Source organism: Eptatretus burgeri, chromosome 18, assembly GCF_056783735.1.
Source record: "Eptatretus burgeri isolate ZD-2024b chromosome 18, Ebu_testis_v1, whole genome shotgun sequence".
NCBI lineage: Eukaryota > Metazoa > Chordata > Myxini > Myxiniformes > Myxinidae > Eptatretus > Eptatretus burgeri.
This window is the reverse complement of record NC_140978.1, coordinates 37,446,117-37,460,695: the sequence shown is the minus strand read 5'-3', so window position 1 is coordinate 37,460,695 and position 14,579 is coordinate 37,446,117. Positions and strand designations below refer to the sequence as shown.

The 14,579-nt window shown below is 42.4% G+C and overlaps 1 protein-coding gene across 2 annotated transcripts in view; it reads left to right on the top strand.

Moving 5' to 3' along the window:
• The window catches only part of PLXND1 (plexin D1), a 68,244-nt gene that overhangs the window by 41,418 nt on the left and 12,247 nt on the right, over window positions 1–14,579 (top strand). For both annotated transcript variants that reach the window (XM_085864053.1, XM_085864052.1), the window contains exons 11-27: window positions 1,709–1,810; window positions 2,262–2,355; window positions 3,931–4,094; window positions 4,281–4,432; window positions 5,691–5,787; window positions 5,906–6,045; window positions 6,168–6,344; window positions 6,466–6,562; window positions 6,663–6,869; window positions 7,386–7,550; window positions 7,710–7,824; window positions 8,077–8,187; window positions 10,207–10,319; window positions 10,488–10,586; window positions 10,907–11,043; window positions 11,600–11,798; window positions 12,033–12,179. In XM_085864053.1, coding sequence (XP_085720179.1) covers window positions 1,709–1,810; window positions 2,262–2,355; window positions 3,931–4,094; window positions 4,281–4,432; window positions 5,691–5,787; window positions 5,906–6,045; window positions 6,168–6,344; window positions 6,466–6,562; window positions 6,663–6,869; window positions 7,386–7,550; window positions 7,710–7,824; window positions 8,077–8,187; window positions 10,207–10,319; window positions 10,488–10,586; window positions 10,907–11,043; window positions 11,600–11,798; window positions 12,033–12,179 — 2,316 coding nt within the window. The remainder of the gene's footprint in view (window positions 1–1,708; window positions 1,811–2,261; window positions 2,356–3,930; window positions 4,095–4,280; window positions 4,433–5,690; window positions 5,788–5,905; window positions 6,046–6,167; window positions 6,345–6,465; window positions 6,563–6,662; window positions 6,870–7,385; window positions 7,551–7,709; window positions 7,825–8,076; window positions 8,188–10,206; window positions 10,320–10,487; window positions 10,587–10,906; window positions 11,044–11,599; window positions 11,799–12,032; window positions 12,180–14,579) is intronic.

The following is a 14,579-nucleotide window of genomic DNA, read 5'->3' as shown; positions in this document are numbered from 1 at the left end:
GACGTCATTATCATTAAAACATTCTACAGGAGTAGTCGCTGAAAATTTCGCCTCAATCCGACAAACGGTTACAGAGAAAAACAGGAAACTTCTGTGCAGACAAACAAACAGACAAACAGACAAACAGACAAATGAAAAATCGTGCTTAGCACGACATTTGGTGAATTAGTTGACCTTTCCATGTGGTGGTCCAAGCTGTAATGTCATGGAATGTGTGGTTTATTTGTTCGTACATTAATAAAATGACGCAACGTCACAAATAACAATTATCAGGCGCGTGTTGTCATGGTAACGGCAGCAGATTGAAAATTTTCACAACTCATTTAAAGCCACCATTTGACATTCAACAACTTATCATCGGTGCTTGTTGCCTTCATTCTGATCGTAGAAAATATTTGAAAGTACCTAGGAACATTGCTTTTCAACCAGCTTTATGATCCCGTTATCAGGTTTGAAATATGTTGTTAAACAAAAATATGTATTTTATATGTGTGTTTCTCATGCTTTGGGTTACCCTGACTTTGACCTTCGGTCAATTTCGATCAAACCTTGTACACATGTTAGTATTACATGCATAAATAGACAGTATAAGTTTCAATAAAATAAGTGCAAAACTGTTTGAGAAATAACCATGTGTAATTCACAAAATTCCCCATTGGTTTATAATGGGCGATAATATAAAGTGATGCAGAATCCATATCCTGAACTTGAACTTCACCAAAAGTCACATATCTTTTTGCACTGTGGATTTCTATCAGCTGTTAAAATTTCATCCAAATCGGTTAAGAATTGTGACCTGTAGAACGAATAGAATTTTTTTTAAATCACGCCAATAGCTAAAAACTTTGACGTCACACGCTTACAAAAACTGTGCATAATTTGTACGAACATGCATTTTAAAACATTTAGATATTCCATTGAAGTTTGTGTTGGCGTCAACAGGAAGTCGCTATGACTTATATCCAGTTATATCCAGGTCACTGAGTTATATCCAAAAATGTGTTTTCACGTTGTGTGACGTCACATCGCGACGTTTAGTCCGATTAAGACGGGGTTTGGACGTCTCAGGTGGATTGCCTATCAGGTGTAAAATTTTAAGAACAACTGGTCCAGCTGTTTGGGCTGTAGACGACCGGACAAACAAACAAACCAACAAACGGAACAGACCAACATACTTGACAAAATCGAAGATTTCGCCAAGTAACAAACAAATGGACCCAAATGCAATACCCTCTTCTTCGGCGAGGGTAATTATCAACTTGAACATCCTCAAAGGATACCGATACATCGATGCAAGGAATGCTCAAATTTTCACTGTGTGGTTCCATGCTGCTTGCAGCACTTGCTTCTTGCATTCACAGAACTTGCAATGTACATCTCAGTGGACACGAAGACTTTGCCCAGTATGACGTCATGGCTTGTCTAGGAATTTTTTTTTTTAACCTCACTTTTGATGAGGAATTGTTATTTGTTAATGGCAGTGATGGAAATTTGTCTAACTTATAATTGTTTTTGAAAAGTTGTAGCTTCAATATATCCTTGCTTTGATTGAAAAATTAAATTTGTGTCACACGGCTTTATAGGACATAACAATAAAGTACATTGTACTAAATTTTACTCACCATTGCAATGTTGCAAACTACTAGGGGATTAAAGGTGGGTCTGATATGATGATAACTGCAGTTGATGTGGAATTTACCCATTCCAGGTTCCTTCAAAGAATTTTCCATTCCACTGCAAGCTTGGTGAGGCCTTCACTGGAGAAGCTGTGAAGCTAAATGAAACTATCGTGAGATGCTCAGAGAGCAATGTGAGTATTACGGGCTTACACACCCACCATGTACAGGATACTCATCGCTCTATCTTCCACATTGTTTTTTAAAGATGATCCAAGGCTCTTGGCGGAGCATGCGCGTGGACGGACACACACACACACACACACACACACACACACACACACACACACACACACACACACACACACACACACACACACACACACACACACACACTAAACCAGAAACACATCCATGGATTTATTCCAAATGGACTGGTCATGTTAAAAAATGGCTGGTTGAGTTGCGGGCCGCATTGTAGCAGCTAACACGACTACTCCTTTGCAGTGGGCGGTTCAGTGTCTCTTACAAGCTCCGCCAACTCCCAAACGCATCTTAAGCCAGAAGTACCTCTTTAATTGATACATTACATGATGGGTACTGTACAACAGGTTCTCCATCTAATCTCGTGTCTTATACCTACAGGTCCACACCAAGTTCATGTCTGAAGATCTCTCAGTAGACTTGGTTCTGAGAGATAACAACGTGAGGTTTGTGGACAATCCCGGTCGTGTCTCAGGTGAGGATTTTCGAAATATAATTCTTGTGTTGTTGCTTTTGTTTTCCATTGATTTCTCATTTTGTGCAGACAGACATTTTACCGTATTTTTGTGTTTTTACAGCATTTCAATTGATCAGACAGTATTTATTTCTTCAACCAAGCCAGTAATGGTTTTTTAATCTTTAAATATATACTATAAAAGGAGGTGTGTGTGTGTGTGTGTGTGTGTGTGTGTGTGTGTGTGTGTGTGTGTGTGTGTGTGTGTTTGTGTGTGTGTGTGTGTGTGTGTGTGTGTGTGTGTGTGTGTGTGTGTGTGTGTGTGTGTGTGTGTGTGTGCGAGTTCCACCACATTGGTTGGACAGCGAGTCTGGCTCCACCACAATTTCTACACCACCGCCACCATATTTCTATACTCCGTGCAGTATCAGTGTGAGGTTTCAGAGGCCACAGCTTTACCTTGACTCAAATTCGATATTTAATTTCATTTACCATAGTGGCTAAGATGGTACGTAGACGTGGTTACAAAAAACGGGAGGAAAATTGAATCGATACTGAGGTTTTCAAATGGCAAAACACATTTTAATAGCCATTTCTGGTCGGGCATGATGTGGGGAGGTGTGAGGAGAGAGGGAGGAGAGGGGGAAACAGAGTGAGGGGAGGGAAGGGGGGGGACAGAGTTGTTGTTTCGTATGAACCTGTGGCTCCTGGTTGCATCATTTTTTTTCTGGAAGCGCAGCTGTGCTCCTGATGCAGTACCCTGTTACCAGTAAGCTGGTACTCATTTTTCCAACCTCGGAAAGATGACATGCTGAGTCAACCCACCTCGTGCTATTTTAATGGAACAACAAGGGCTCAAACTCAAGACACTAAGATCTTAAGCTAGCCACCTTAACCGTTAAGCCAACACCAGGCTTGGGTACAGAGGAGGAGGGAGGGGGGACAGAATAAGTGGAGGGAGGGGGACAGTGAGGGGATGCAGGGGGACGGAGTGAGGGGAGGGAGGGGGAACAGTGTGAGGAGAATGGAGGGGCAATGAGTGAGGAGAGGGAAGGTGAAGAGGGGGGAGAGGAGAGGGTGGGGGTGCAGGGAGAGAGTGGGGGGGGAGGCAGGAGAGAGTATGGGTGGATGGGGAAGAAAGAGAGTGGGAAGAGGGGTGGGGGGAGAGTTGAGCTCCTGAAGTCACATTTTTATCCATTACGTGGAATTTCCACTGGTCCCTGCTCCTGTCCCATTTGGAAAAGGATGTAGTCTACTCTCTCCTTATCCATTCTTCACTGGAATCTGCTACATTTAAAATAAATCGCAGATTTCTTTAACTTTAAACAACAGAGAAATACTTTGTAAAATACACATGTAGTAAACATTCATACTGTCTTCATGGTGTCAGACTATGCAGACGTGTGTGTGTGTGTGTGTGTGTGTGTGTGTGTGTGTGTGTGTGTGTGTGTGTGTGTGTGTGTGTGTGTGTGTGTGTGTGTGTGTGTGTGTGTGTGTGTGTGTGTGTGTCACTATTGTAGGTTGACGCAATCACCCTATGGGTAATGTGCTTGTACATGTAACACCAGTGATTGTTCCTTTATGTTTGATCCACAGTGACGCTGTACAACTGCGAGGTTGGCTCCTTGGATTGCAGCCACTGTAAGTCTCGGCAGAGAATGGGGCAAGACTGTATGTGGTGTGGATCTGAGGGGCACTGCAAGTTTCAAAAGAACTGCTCAGCAGGTCGTACTTCCTGCCCGACTCCTACCATCACCAAGGTCTTAACTTTATCATATCATATCACAGATCATGTTCTTGTATGTATATTGGATTCAGTGCTAATGTACAAGACAGTCTTAGCTCATTTCTCATGGTGTTAGCTCATATTTATCCTGATTGAACCACAATATGTTTGTTCCCCTTCAGGCCTGGCTGCCAACATGATAGTCTTTGTTGTCATGCAGATCTCACCACAAGTGGGGCCTGTGGAAGGAGGCACAATGGTCACTGTGGAGGGTCATAACCTGGGGAAGGAATTCTCTGAGGTGGAGAATTCCGTGACGATTGGAGGTGTTCCATGTGTTCTGCGGAAACCCGATTACAAACCATCTCACAGGTACAGGGCAATGTAACTGGTGGAATTGATTCAATAATAATCAATAAGCTGAACACAAACAGAACAGGTTAGTTGAGGTTGCTGTGCCTTTCGTAACCAGGAAATGGACAGAACAGAGCCATTCAGATAACTTGTTCCCTGAAGATGATGTTGCTCTTCAATCAAATTGGTTTGCCCGATATCCCCTGATGCATTTTTTCACAACTGTTCCGGGTTTATTTGTACTTTGTGATTATTTTTTAGCACCTTTTGCAGCTTTACCAGGTTATAATCGATTGGTTACTGCTCCATGCTTTATCTGTAATTGTACAACATATGAAAAGGTAAACACGATTCAGAGAAGCCTGTCTCAGTTGTTTCAAGTTCTTCTTCTTCTTCTTGCATGCGCAGCACGAGGCTGTGAGTAGCATCATTGGCTGGGAGCTCGGCTGTGCTGTTGATGCAGTGCCCCCTGTAGGTTGGGGCAGGAATTTGGCATTTGTTCAAGGTGCTGGCGATAGTTCACCTCCTCTTCTTGAAGAACACCGAGATATTTGAGGTTCACTATTTACTGCTATGCCTGGTATTGGCATAATGGTTAGGGTGGTGGGCTTGGGATGTTATGGTCCGAAGTTCAAATCCCGCTCAACTGTTGAATTAATACTGGTGGGGTTAACTCCACCTGTCATCCTTCCGAGGTCGACAAAATGAGTGCCAACATGCTGGTATACTGTGTCGGAGTGGCAACCCATCCAGGATTGTGCCCAATAGCCAAGGAGACTGCTTAAGCAGCACCAACGCTCTGCACAGAGTATGGTCCTGATGGATGGATGGATTTACTGCTGCCAAATGGGACGCCCAGTTTAACGTCTATCCAAGGGACGGCACACACATTGATGCCTCGCCCTGGCTGTGAAACACCGGGATGTCAGTTTTTAGCCGGGCCGAGATTCAATCCCAGGTGAGCTTGCTCAGAAACGAGTGTGCATACCCCGAGGCCATGCTGCCAGCCCTGTTTCAGGTTCAAAAGATTACTCTGGATGCCATAATAAGAAAGTAACTTGTCTAGTATCTCCCAAGGCATATCATGGAATAGGCTGAAAAGCACATTGGACATTATTCAGACTGTTGTCTTTCCTGGGTCAGTCTCATGAGACAGAACCTAAAGAAAAGCTTGTACAAGGTGAAAAAATAATTTCACAGTCATTCGAGGAGTAAATGGAACAACATCACAAAGTTAAGATGGCAGTTGAAGATTACTGTCGTGTTTCTCTTTCAGGATTGTGTGTGTCAGTGGAAGGATTGTAAATGCAATATCAACAAATCTGAAAGTTGTTATTGCTGGCAAGGAAGTGGGTGTACCATTTCGTTATGTGGTAAGTGGTTCATCGTGTCATCTTAGCCTCAGCACAGTCATGTCCATGAACTTTAGAATTCGAAGTATTGTTCCACGAGGGTTGATATTGAGTAGTTGACAACGCAATTTGTTTGCAGAATCCTAAGGTGACAGACCTGAATCCCAAAACTGGTATAAAGGCAGGTGGAACAGAGATCACCATTACCGGAGAAGATCTGGATGCTGGGTCCAGCCTGAACGTGCAAACCGAGCAGAATAACTCCTGCACAATTACGAGGTTGGTTGGGGTTCGAGATCAATGTAATGTATGGAAAAGTCATGAAAAACAAAGACATTTAAATGAGGCAAACCTACTTGCATTATGGGATTATTTGTGACATTCACGCAAATGCTCCTCAGCCGGAACAACACGACAGTTCTCTGCAAGATGCCCAAGAGTTACTCCGCACGTGAAGTCGAACTATGCCTGGAATTTGATGGGAACACTGGATGTGGGATCCCCAGTCGCTCACATACATTCACTTACAAGCAGAACCCAAAGAGCGATGACATCCAACCTGCTTCCTCATTCCACAGGTACAGTCGCGTGGGCTCTGAACATTGATGTGGAAAGAACAGGTGCTGAAGCGACGAGAAGAGCAAAAGTGTGAGATTAATAATTATAAAGTTGAACAACAAACATCTTTGTTTTTTGCAGTGGAGGACGAATTATAACAATCACTGGAGAGAGGTTTGCTCTGGTACAGCAGACCTGCATGAGGATCAATACAAGTCAAATGTACAACTGTGGGAAGGTAACCACGTTTTAGCCAAACTCTGTTTTGGACTTACGAAGTCCATTGTGCAAATGTTCAGAAAGAACACCAGATGTTGTCCCTGTGCTTTGCTTTCTAGGAGTGCCAGATAGTGAGTGATACAGCATTGCAGTGCCATTCTCCTGCACTGAGCCCGGAAGCTCCTCATATCTCCAAGGTTTTATTGTTCCTCGATGGTTACGTGGCGGCTTTAAGTTTCCGCTACTTTCGAGATCCTATATTTAAAATGCTCTCGAAGTCTGTGTTCCACAAGGGAAAAAAGGGCACAGTGCGACTTTCAATAGAGGTGAGTTTTTGGCACTGAGCATTACAAACTTTTAGACCGTTTCAAATAACCCACAGCAGACTAGTTAATGTATCTGATGTGTCATAAAAGAAGATCATGAAATCATGAAACATTTTGGAAAACCATCAGTCCATTGTTTCCAGCCAGATCTTTAAATAGGTCGGTGGTCTTGATGTTAATGCATGGAATGGTCTCCTTGGAAAGGTAGTGGCAGTGGAGGGAGTGGATAGGTTTAAATGGGATTTAGAGAGGCAACTGAATACATTGGAGATAGAGGGGTATGGGGACATTGGCAGGACTTGCAGATAGCTTGTGTGTGGATGGATGATGGATACCGGAGTTGGTGCAGCTCAGGAATAATGGGCCTAAATGGCCTCCTCCTAAGTTCATTGTGTGTGTCGTCGTTTGTGTATGTACGGTTTATCGCAACGAGCAGTGCATGCAATCTGCACTGCAGCTCATGAATTAGAGTAATCAGTTTGTTAATTTGACATTTAGTTTCGGTTTATATTGCAGGTTCATCATGGTGGCCAAAACCTTAGTCTGGAGGAGATTTCTATCCGTGCCGGTGAAATTCCATGTGAGGGATCAGAAGTGAAAAAGGAGGAGAATGAAAAGGACAGGATCAACTGCTTTGTCAATGTCCCTGGAAATTTCAATGGTTCCTCACTCCCTGTTTGGGTGAGACTCGTCGTTGTTTCATCGATTTTTGAAATTGGGTGTACAACACATGAATTTGCAAACTGATATCCTCAGATATTTGATTTTATTTTTGCTCCATGGAACGATTCCATGAAGTGCTTGTGCTCAGCTTCTCTCCCTTGCCACACCTGCTTGCAGGTACGAGTAGGTAACCTGAAAGTGCACCTGGGGGACCTTCCCAGCGATGAGCTCCCTGTGTTTGCCAAATCGCTCATCGTCCTCGCCGTGTTGGTTGTTCTTCTTGGTGCTCTTGGTCAGTTTCTTGAATGGTTATATCTGACTGAACAACACTCTCCTCCATGACTAGTTGCAGATGCCCTTGAATGGAACTTAATCTAAATTTAACTTAAAAGGCAGAGGATATATACATATGCACATATATAATCATTCTGCACACCCATCTTTTATGATGCTTTTTCATGAAAAAATAAATAAATAAATGATATTGCTGATGGATTGCTGTTGTCCATGTGGTGTCTTATTTTTGTGATGTCCTCACTGGCAGTTTTTGGAGTATTGTTCCACGTCAAGAACAAACGTGCGCAGCACCACGTACAGAAAGTGCTGATGCAGATGGAAGACATGGAGTCACAGATGCGGGACGAGATTCGGAAAGGTCTTTGTCTCGCTCCTTATCCTGTAGTTATTTCATTTATTTATTTTTTTAAACAGTATCTAAGGCTTGTAGTGGAGCCGCAGTCTCAATGAGAATTCATGACCACACACCATTACCTTGGGGTAACACGGTGGGTGTGGTGAAGCACAACTCCGAGACTGTTGGAAAGGAGAACCAATGGATTTTTTTTTTCCAACATGGTGGATAGATGTACTGGATATACATGTTTTTGTACGTTTGGACCAAACACGAGTTTGAACGTTGATCGAGGTGTTCCCCCCCCCCCCTCCCCATGGGAAGCAAGGACAGGCTGATGTTTTGGGTGTTAACCCTTCTTCAGTGCAAAACAAAGCAGGCTTAATGCACTGATGAAGGGTTATGCTTGAAATGTCAACTTTGCCTTGCTTCCCATGGCGGTTAGCATACCTTGAGTTCAAAGAACAGGATAACCCCATCCAGTGTTACTTCAATTTTCATAAAATAATGATTTTAACGATCGTTAAAGATAAATCCTGAAGTTTAGTGCTGTCGAAGTAGTCCAGAAGCAGTTCCAAACACCACACTTGTACACCACCCCAATGAACCTTTATTTAAATTGAAGTACTTGTACTTCACTGCAAAGCTGGAGGTTCTTGGAAGTATTATGACAAATTATTTGTGTTTTACAGTCTTCAAGTCTATAATTAAATATAAATAAAATAAAGATTGTAAAAGTCGTGTAAATAAATTAGTCCTGGTTTTTACCGCCATTTTCCACAGTGTCTATTACATCACCCGATCTAACACATCGCATTCGTCATTCGTGCTTGTTGTTTGTGTCCATTATAACGTCCTTAAAAACAATAAGTTTCCCGTTTGGAATGATTTTCAATTTGTTTGACTGCCAGCCAAGCAGAGAGAGTAAAAAAAAAAGATCTCACTCCTCTGCGCACACACGATCAGGACAAATTCAGAGCTAAGGTACGGTAAAACGGCAAACTTGTCTTCAAATTCATGTGCAAAATATAACATTCGATCTAAATAAGGTGTTCCTCGATCATAAACTGACGATCATAAACTGATAAGATGTACAGATGGGCAGACGGACATGAACCAATTGCTTAACCACACTTTTTGCTTCATTTCCATGGGTTAACAACAGTAACTAGAGGGGGAGCACTCGGTAGAGTGCAAAACCTCCGCCGCCAATACTGCTGGGTCACTTAAGTAAACCTGATATCCTATTCATTGTAGGTCAAGACGGATCAGACTCTACTGAACCACGATTGAATAAACTAAACTAGATCGACGCGCATGTAGAAATGTCCAAAAAAAAATTGAAATTTTTTTGAAAAAAAAGTTGCAATTTTTTTTCTCTAACAAATTTTTTTTTTTGGGGGGGGGGGGTGGAAATCACTTAAAACATGTAGAAATGTAAAAAAATTCAAATATTTTTCAAATAAAATCGAAATTTTTTTGAAAAAAAGTTGCAAAATTTTATGGGTTTTTTTGGGGGTTGGAAGTCACTTAAAACATGTAGAAATGCAAAAAAATTCAAATATTTTTCAAATAAAATCGAAATTTTTTTGAAAAAAAGTTGCAAAATTTTGTTTTTTTGGGGGGTTGGAAGTCACTTAAAACATGTAGAAATGCAAAAATAAAGATTCAAATATTTTTTCAAATTGGCCGCCATAGCGGCCATATTGGACTTTGGACCAAGTCCAAAATCTAATGGCATGATCCTTGGACCAGACCTAATCCCCCCACCAAGTTTCGTCGAAATCCGTCCAGGAGTTTTTCCGTAATACCGTTCACAAACAAACAAACAAACAGACAGGGGTGAAAACAGTAACCTCCATCCATCTTCGATGGTGGAGGTTAATAATATAAAAAAAATATATATATATATATATATATATATTGCAGTTATTTTGGCATTCTTACTGCTTTCCTGTTGTCATGGTTATGATTTTATTGTCGTCGTCGTTTGTATGCTGAATGTTTGATATTCACGAGTCTGTTCCATATCGGTGCCCCCAGGCTTCGCAGAACTTCAGACGGACATGACGGACCTTGCGTCGGAGCTCAAGGGCACGCAAGGCATCCCGTTTTTGAGCTACGAGCAGTTTGCCTTTCGAACTCTCTTTCCTGAGGTAGGTATCGCTGTACTCATACCACCGAAAGAAGCCTTTAGTTTGTGTATGCGAGGCAGCAGAATAGTTTATATGGTGGCGCCTTTACACTGAGCCATACTGAGAGAGGTTGAAGCATAGCATATTTTACCAGATATTATACTGGATGGTGGCTTTCCTGTGGTGCAGAAAGTGGAACAGTTGCAGACTCTGTCTCTTCATCAGAAGAGAAGGACCCATGCTAAGAACACCGCCATCGATGACCCGTTACTCAATATGAATTGGCAGGTGGGGGCCCCCTGTTCTACAAACGAGTACAAACACAAAGATATGTTAAGTCACATTGGAATGGCCTGTTCGCCACAGCTTGAACAAATTTCTTTCCTGTGCATTTGTGAGTGTTAGTCGGTCTCGGTGCATCCGTTTTTATTTGGGGATTGTAAACTCGTTGATTTACATATCAGGACTGCCTTTATTTGAAGAAAAAGTCAAGTGAGGACAAAAGGGTGTATAATTTAACAGGTTTCAAATTATAACGACAAATGAAACTTATTAACGAAGGATTGGTAAACTCTGGGCTCTGCATTGATCTGGGTGTGGTTCTGTAGCCCAGGTTTCCTGATGCCTGTGGCCCAGGTGTTGAAGAGGGTCTGGCCCAATTTATAAATCTCCTGAACAACAAGCACTTCCTGGTTATCTTCATCCATACGCTGGAGCAGCAAAAGGACTTCAGTGTCAAAGACAGGTGTGTGTTGGTGTTGCTAATGCAGTGAGTCAAAAGGGATCAGCATTCTGTCATCCAGCTTCTAACCACACCAAATAAGAATCCAAAGAATCTGTGTTAAAGATCCAAAAACAGTTAAACAGAACTTCCTGATTTGGCCATCGTTAATCAATCGGTATTTTGTGCTTCCCTTTGGAATCCCACAACAAAGAGACATCATGAATTTCCTCCTCTTGAACATGCATGTCGTTGTCCTGCACAGCAATAATCAAAAGGCCAACAGGACGGCTCAGATAGTAGCACGTCTGGTGTTCTCTGTTGTTGAGTTTGATCTCGGACAATGTCATTCTGATTTGGTGCAAGCAAGCCTTGCTGCATCAAGGAGCCCACCGTCCTTTAGTGGGGACGTTATGCCAGCGATTCCATTCACAATCAGATGCACTTGGAGATTTAGGCATTATTTTCCACTTAAAAGTTCAGATTCCAGCATTTGTTACCATTTTGAACTTGATACCACTCGTTTCACAGTTATTTACATAAATAAAACCAAATGGCATGTTTCTGTGGGTCTCCACAGATGTTATTTGGCATCATGGTTGACAGCTAACATGCAAGGCAAGCTGGAATATTTAACCAGCATTCTCAAGGACCTCCTGGTGGACCTGGTGGAAAGCTCAACCAACAAGCATCCTAAACTGATGCTGCGGAGAACGGAGTCAGTTGTGGAGAAGATGCTCACCAATTGGATGTCCCTCTGTATGTACGCTTTTTTGCGGGTGAGTAACGGGGTTCTGCGAGCATCTTTGGGTCTTTCTTGAATCACTTTTGGCACTCCAGGGTACCACAGAATGATTAGCCATTTTGTTTCATTAACTCTTTCAAAAATGATAAAGTTAGTGCATCGTTATTGCCTATGAAAATGAACAACTTTATCTTTGGAGTAATCAACCTACGGTTTGTCATTGTTGCAATGAAAGCTTCATGCTGTAAAGTTGTTGTTGAATGTGCAGGATTCTGTGGGAGAGACGTTCTTCTTGTTGCTGAGAGCCATAAAACACCAGATCTGCAAAGGGCCAGTTGATGCTGTGACAGGGAAAGCCAAGTACACGTTGAGTGAAGACTGGCTTCTCCGAGAGAATGTGGAGGCAGTGGCCATGGTAAGCACAGCCGCAGGTAGTGTAAGACATTCACAGACGTTAGATGTAGGAAAGCTCAGTTATAATTGAGGAAAACCAAGAAAGAAGTTTAACTACTGAATATAAAAGTTTTTACCTCTGCCAACGAAGGTGGACGGAGGTTATGTTTTCACCCTTGTTTGTCTGTCCTTCTGTCTGTGTATGGCTGTCATTTGTCTGTCTGTCTGTGAGCAGGGTATCTCAAAAGGTTATGGATGGATTCGGACGAAACTTGGTGGACAGGTTGGTTGTGTGGACAGGTTGGTCTTCAATTTTGGTGAAGATCCGAATCTGGCTAAAGATACGAGAGTTAAAAAAAAATAAAAATTTTAAGTGATTCTTCACCATTGAGTGATGGAGCCAAAATGATAGACAACACGATATCTCAAAAATTTGTGGACGGACTTTACAAAACGAGGTGGATGAATTGGGTAAGTGACAAGAACAGGCTGATTAAATTTTCGTTCAGGCACGAATCCAGATCCGACCTCTCATTGGGATACAAAACATAAACTGCTCAGCCTGGTGAAGGTATGGTGCTGTACATACAACTGACGCTGCATCAGTTTTGGCCACTTGAGAAGTCCAAAGAAAATCTTTTTCAGGCCTTGTTAACAGGATAACACAAACACTTCACAACATTTTTTTTTTCATTTCACTTTTAAAATCAAAATAGAAACTGGAAGGGGAAATGCATTTAAGTATCCGCATGACTCACGCACGCAAAGTGCGTGCGCGCGCACGCACACACACACACACACACACACACACACACACACACACACACACACACACACACACACACACATACAACAAACAAGGGCAGTGTATCATGATGAAATAGTAAGAACCTGCATCGAGCTTAACTGCAGGTAGGGAAGGTCTTTGTGCTTGTTTTTAGTGTTTATAGGCTCAGTTTATAGAATTGGTTCTGTTGAAAGAAAGGATCCTTTAAGGTTATATAAATGTGATCATCACATCAATAAGCCTGGTGTTGGCTTGATGGTTCAGGTGGCTGGTTTAAGATGTTAGGGTCTTCAGTTTGAGCCACTATCGTTCCGTTCAATAACACCAGGTGGGTTGACTCGGCCTGTCATCCTTCCGATGTCGGCAAAATTAGTACCATCTTACTGTAAACAGGGGGCACTGCATCAGCAGCACAGCCATGCAAACAGCAGCCACAGGCTGCATACGAAATAATAATCACATAAATGGTCGTGTCACCATACACATTCTTTAAAAACCGTTAAATATCCATTGGAAGAACCTCTTCTGCAGAAGTAATTCAACAACTGTTCTCTGCTTTGTACGTACATCTAACAGGGCAGCCATTTTGAAAGAGTGGTGTGATGTTGTCAGGTGACAAATCACAGTGCCGCTCAAAGTAAAATTGGTTTGAGATGCAAAGCTTTCATTGTGATCTCTTGTAACTTTCCTACGACGCTTTGGTTACTAACTGAAAAATAAGAGGCATTACTTTCGTACCGACCCTCATAGTAAACTCGGTGTTGTTTATAAATCACATAATAGCCTTATTTGAAAATATTGCACAAAGCCACAGAGCAGCGGATAAGGCTGTGACGTCATGCAGCACAATGCTGATAGTGTTTTGAAAAATATTAATATCGGTCTGTATCATAAGTCAGCCACAGTCCATACCAGGCTTCTGTTTGTGCATTAACACTTCCTGCAGGTTTTGACTCATTGTTGATCAAACTTCGCATGAATACCCAGGGGCTCCTGAGGGTAGGGTAAGGGATGTTCATGATTTAGATTGGAATAGTTAATGAAAATCGCAAGGGTGTCACACGCACCTGTACCAGAGGTTCTGAGTAGCGAGAAAAAAGTGAAATAACAATGTCGAATGGATGATAGCTATTAATGGAGTGTTGAAAGGAAAAAGCTTCGTAATTCCGGAAATGCACAAAGCTGGAGAAAAAGTGATATTTTTACAGCGCGTGCGCTGTATACAATTGCACCGAGTTTGAAATGTCCCCGGTGTCTACCACGTCTCCGGTGTCCCCTGTCCCCCCCCCCTCACGTGCCTCAAGACAGCCAATGACGGCCGTCCGGTAGATGCAGTGCGTAACCTAGACGGAAATAGCGAGAATTGATGGAAATACCCGAGTATTTCAAAATAAATTTGTGAAACTAATGTGTTATATATGTGAAAACCATTTAATTTATTGCTTGACGGGAAAAAACCAAGAAACGCACCCCTCTCATGTACGAACGAACGAAAGACGTCATTTCCGCCCACCATTGCATTTCACTCCGAAAGACGTCATTTCCGCCCACCATCGCATTTCGCTCCGAAAGACGTCATTTCCGCCCACCATCGCATTTCGCGCCGAAAGACGTCATTTCCGCCCACCATCGCAT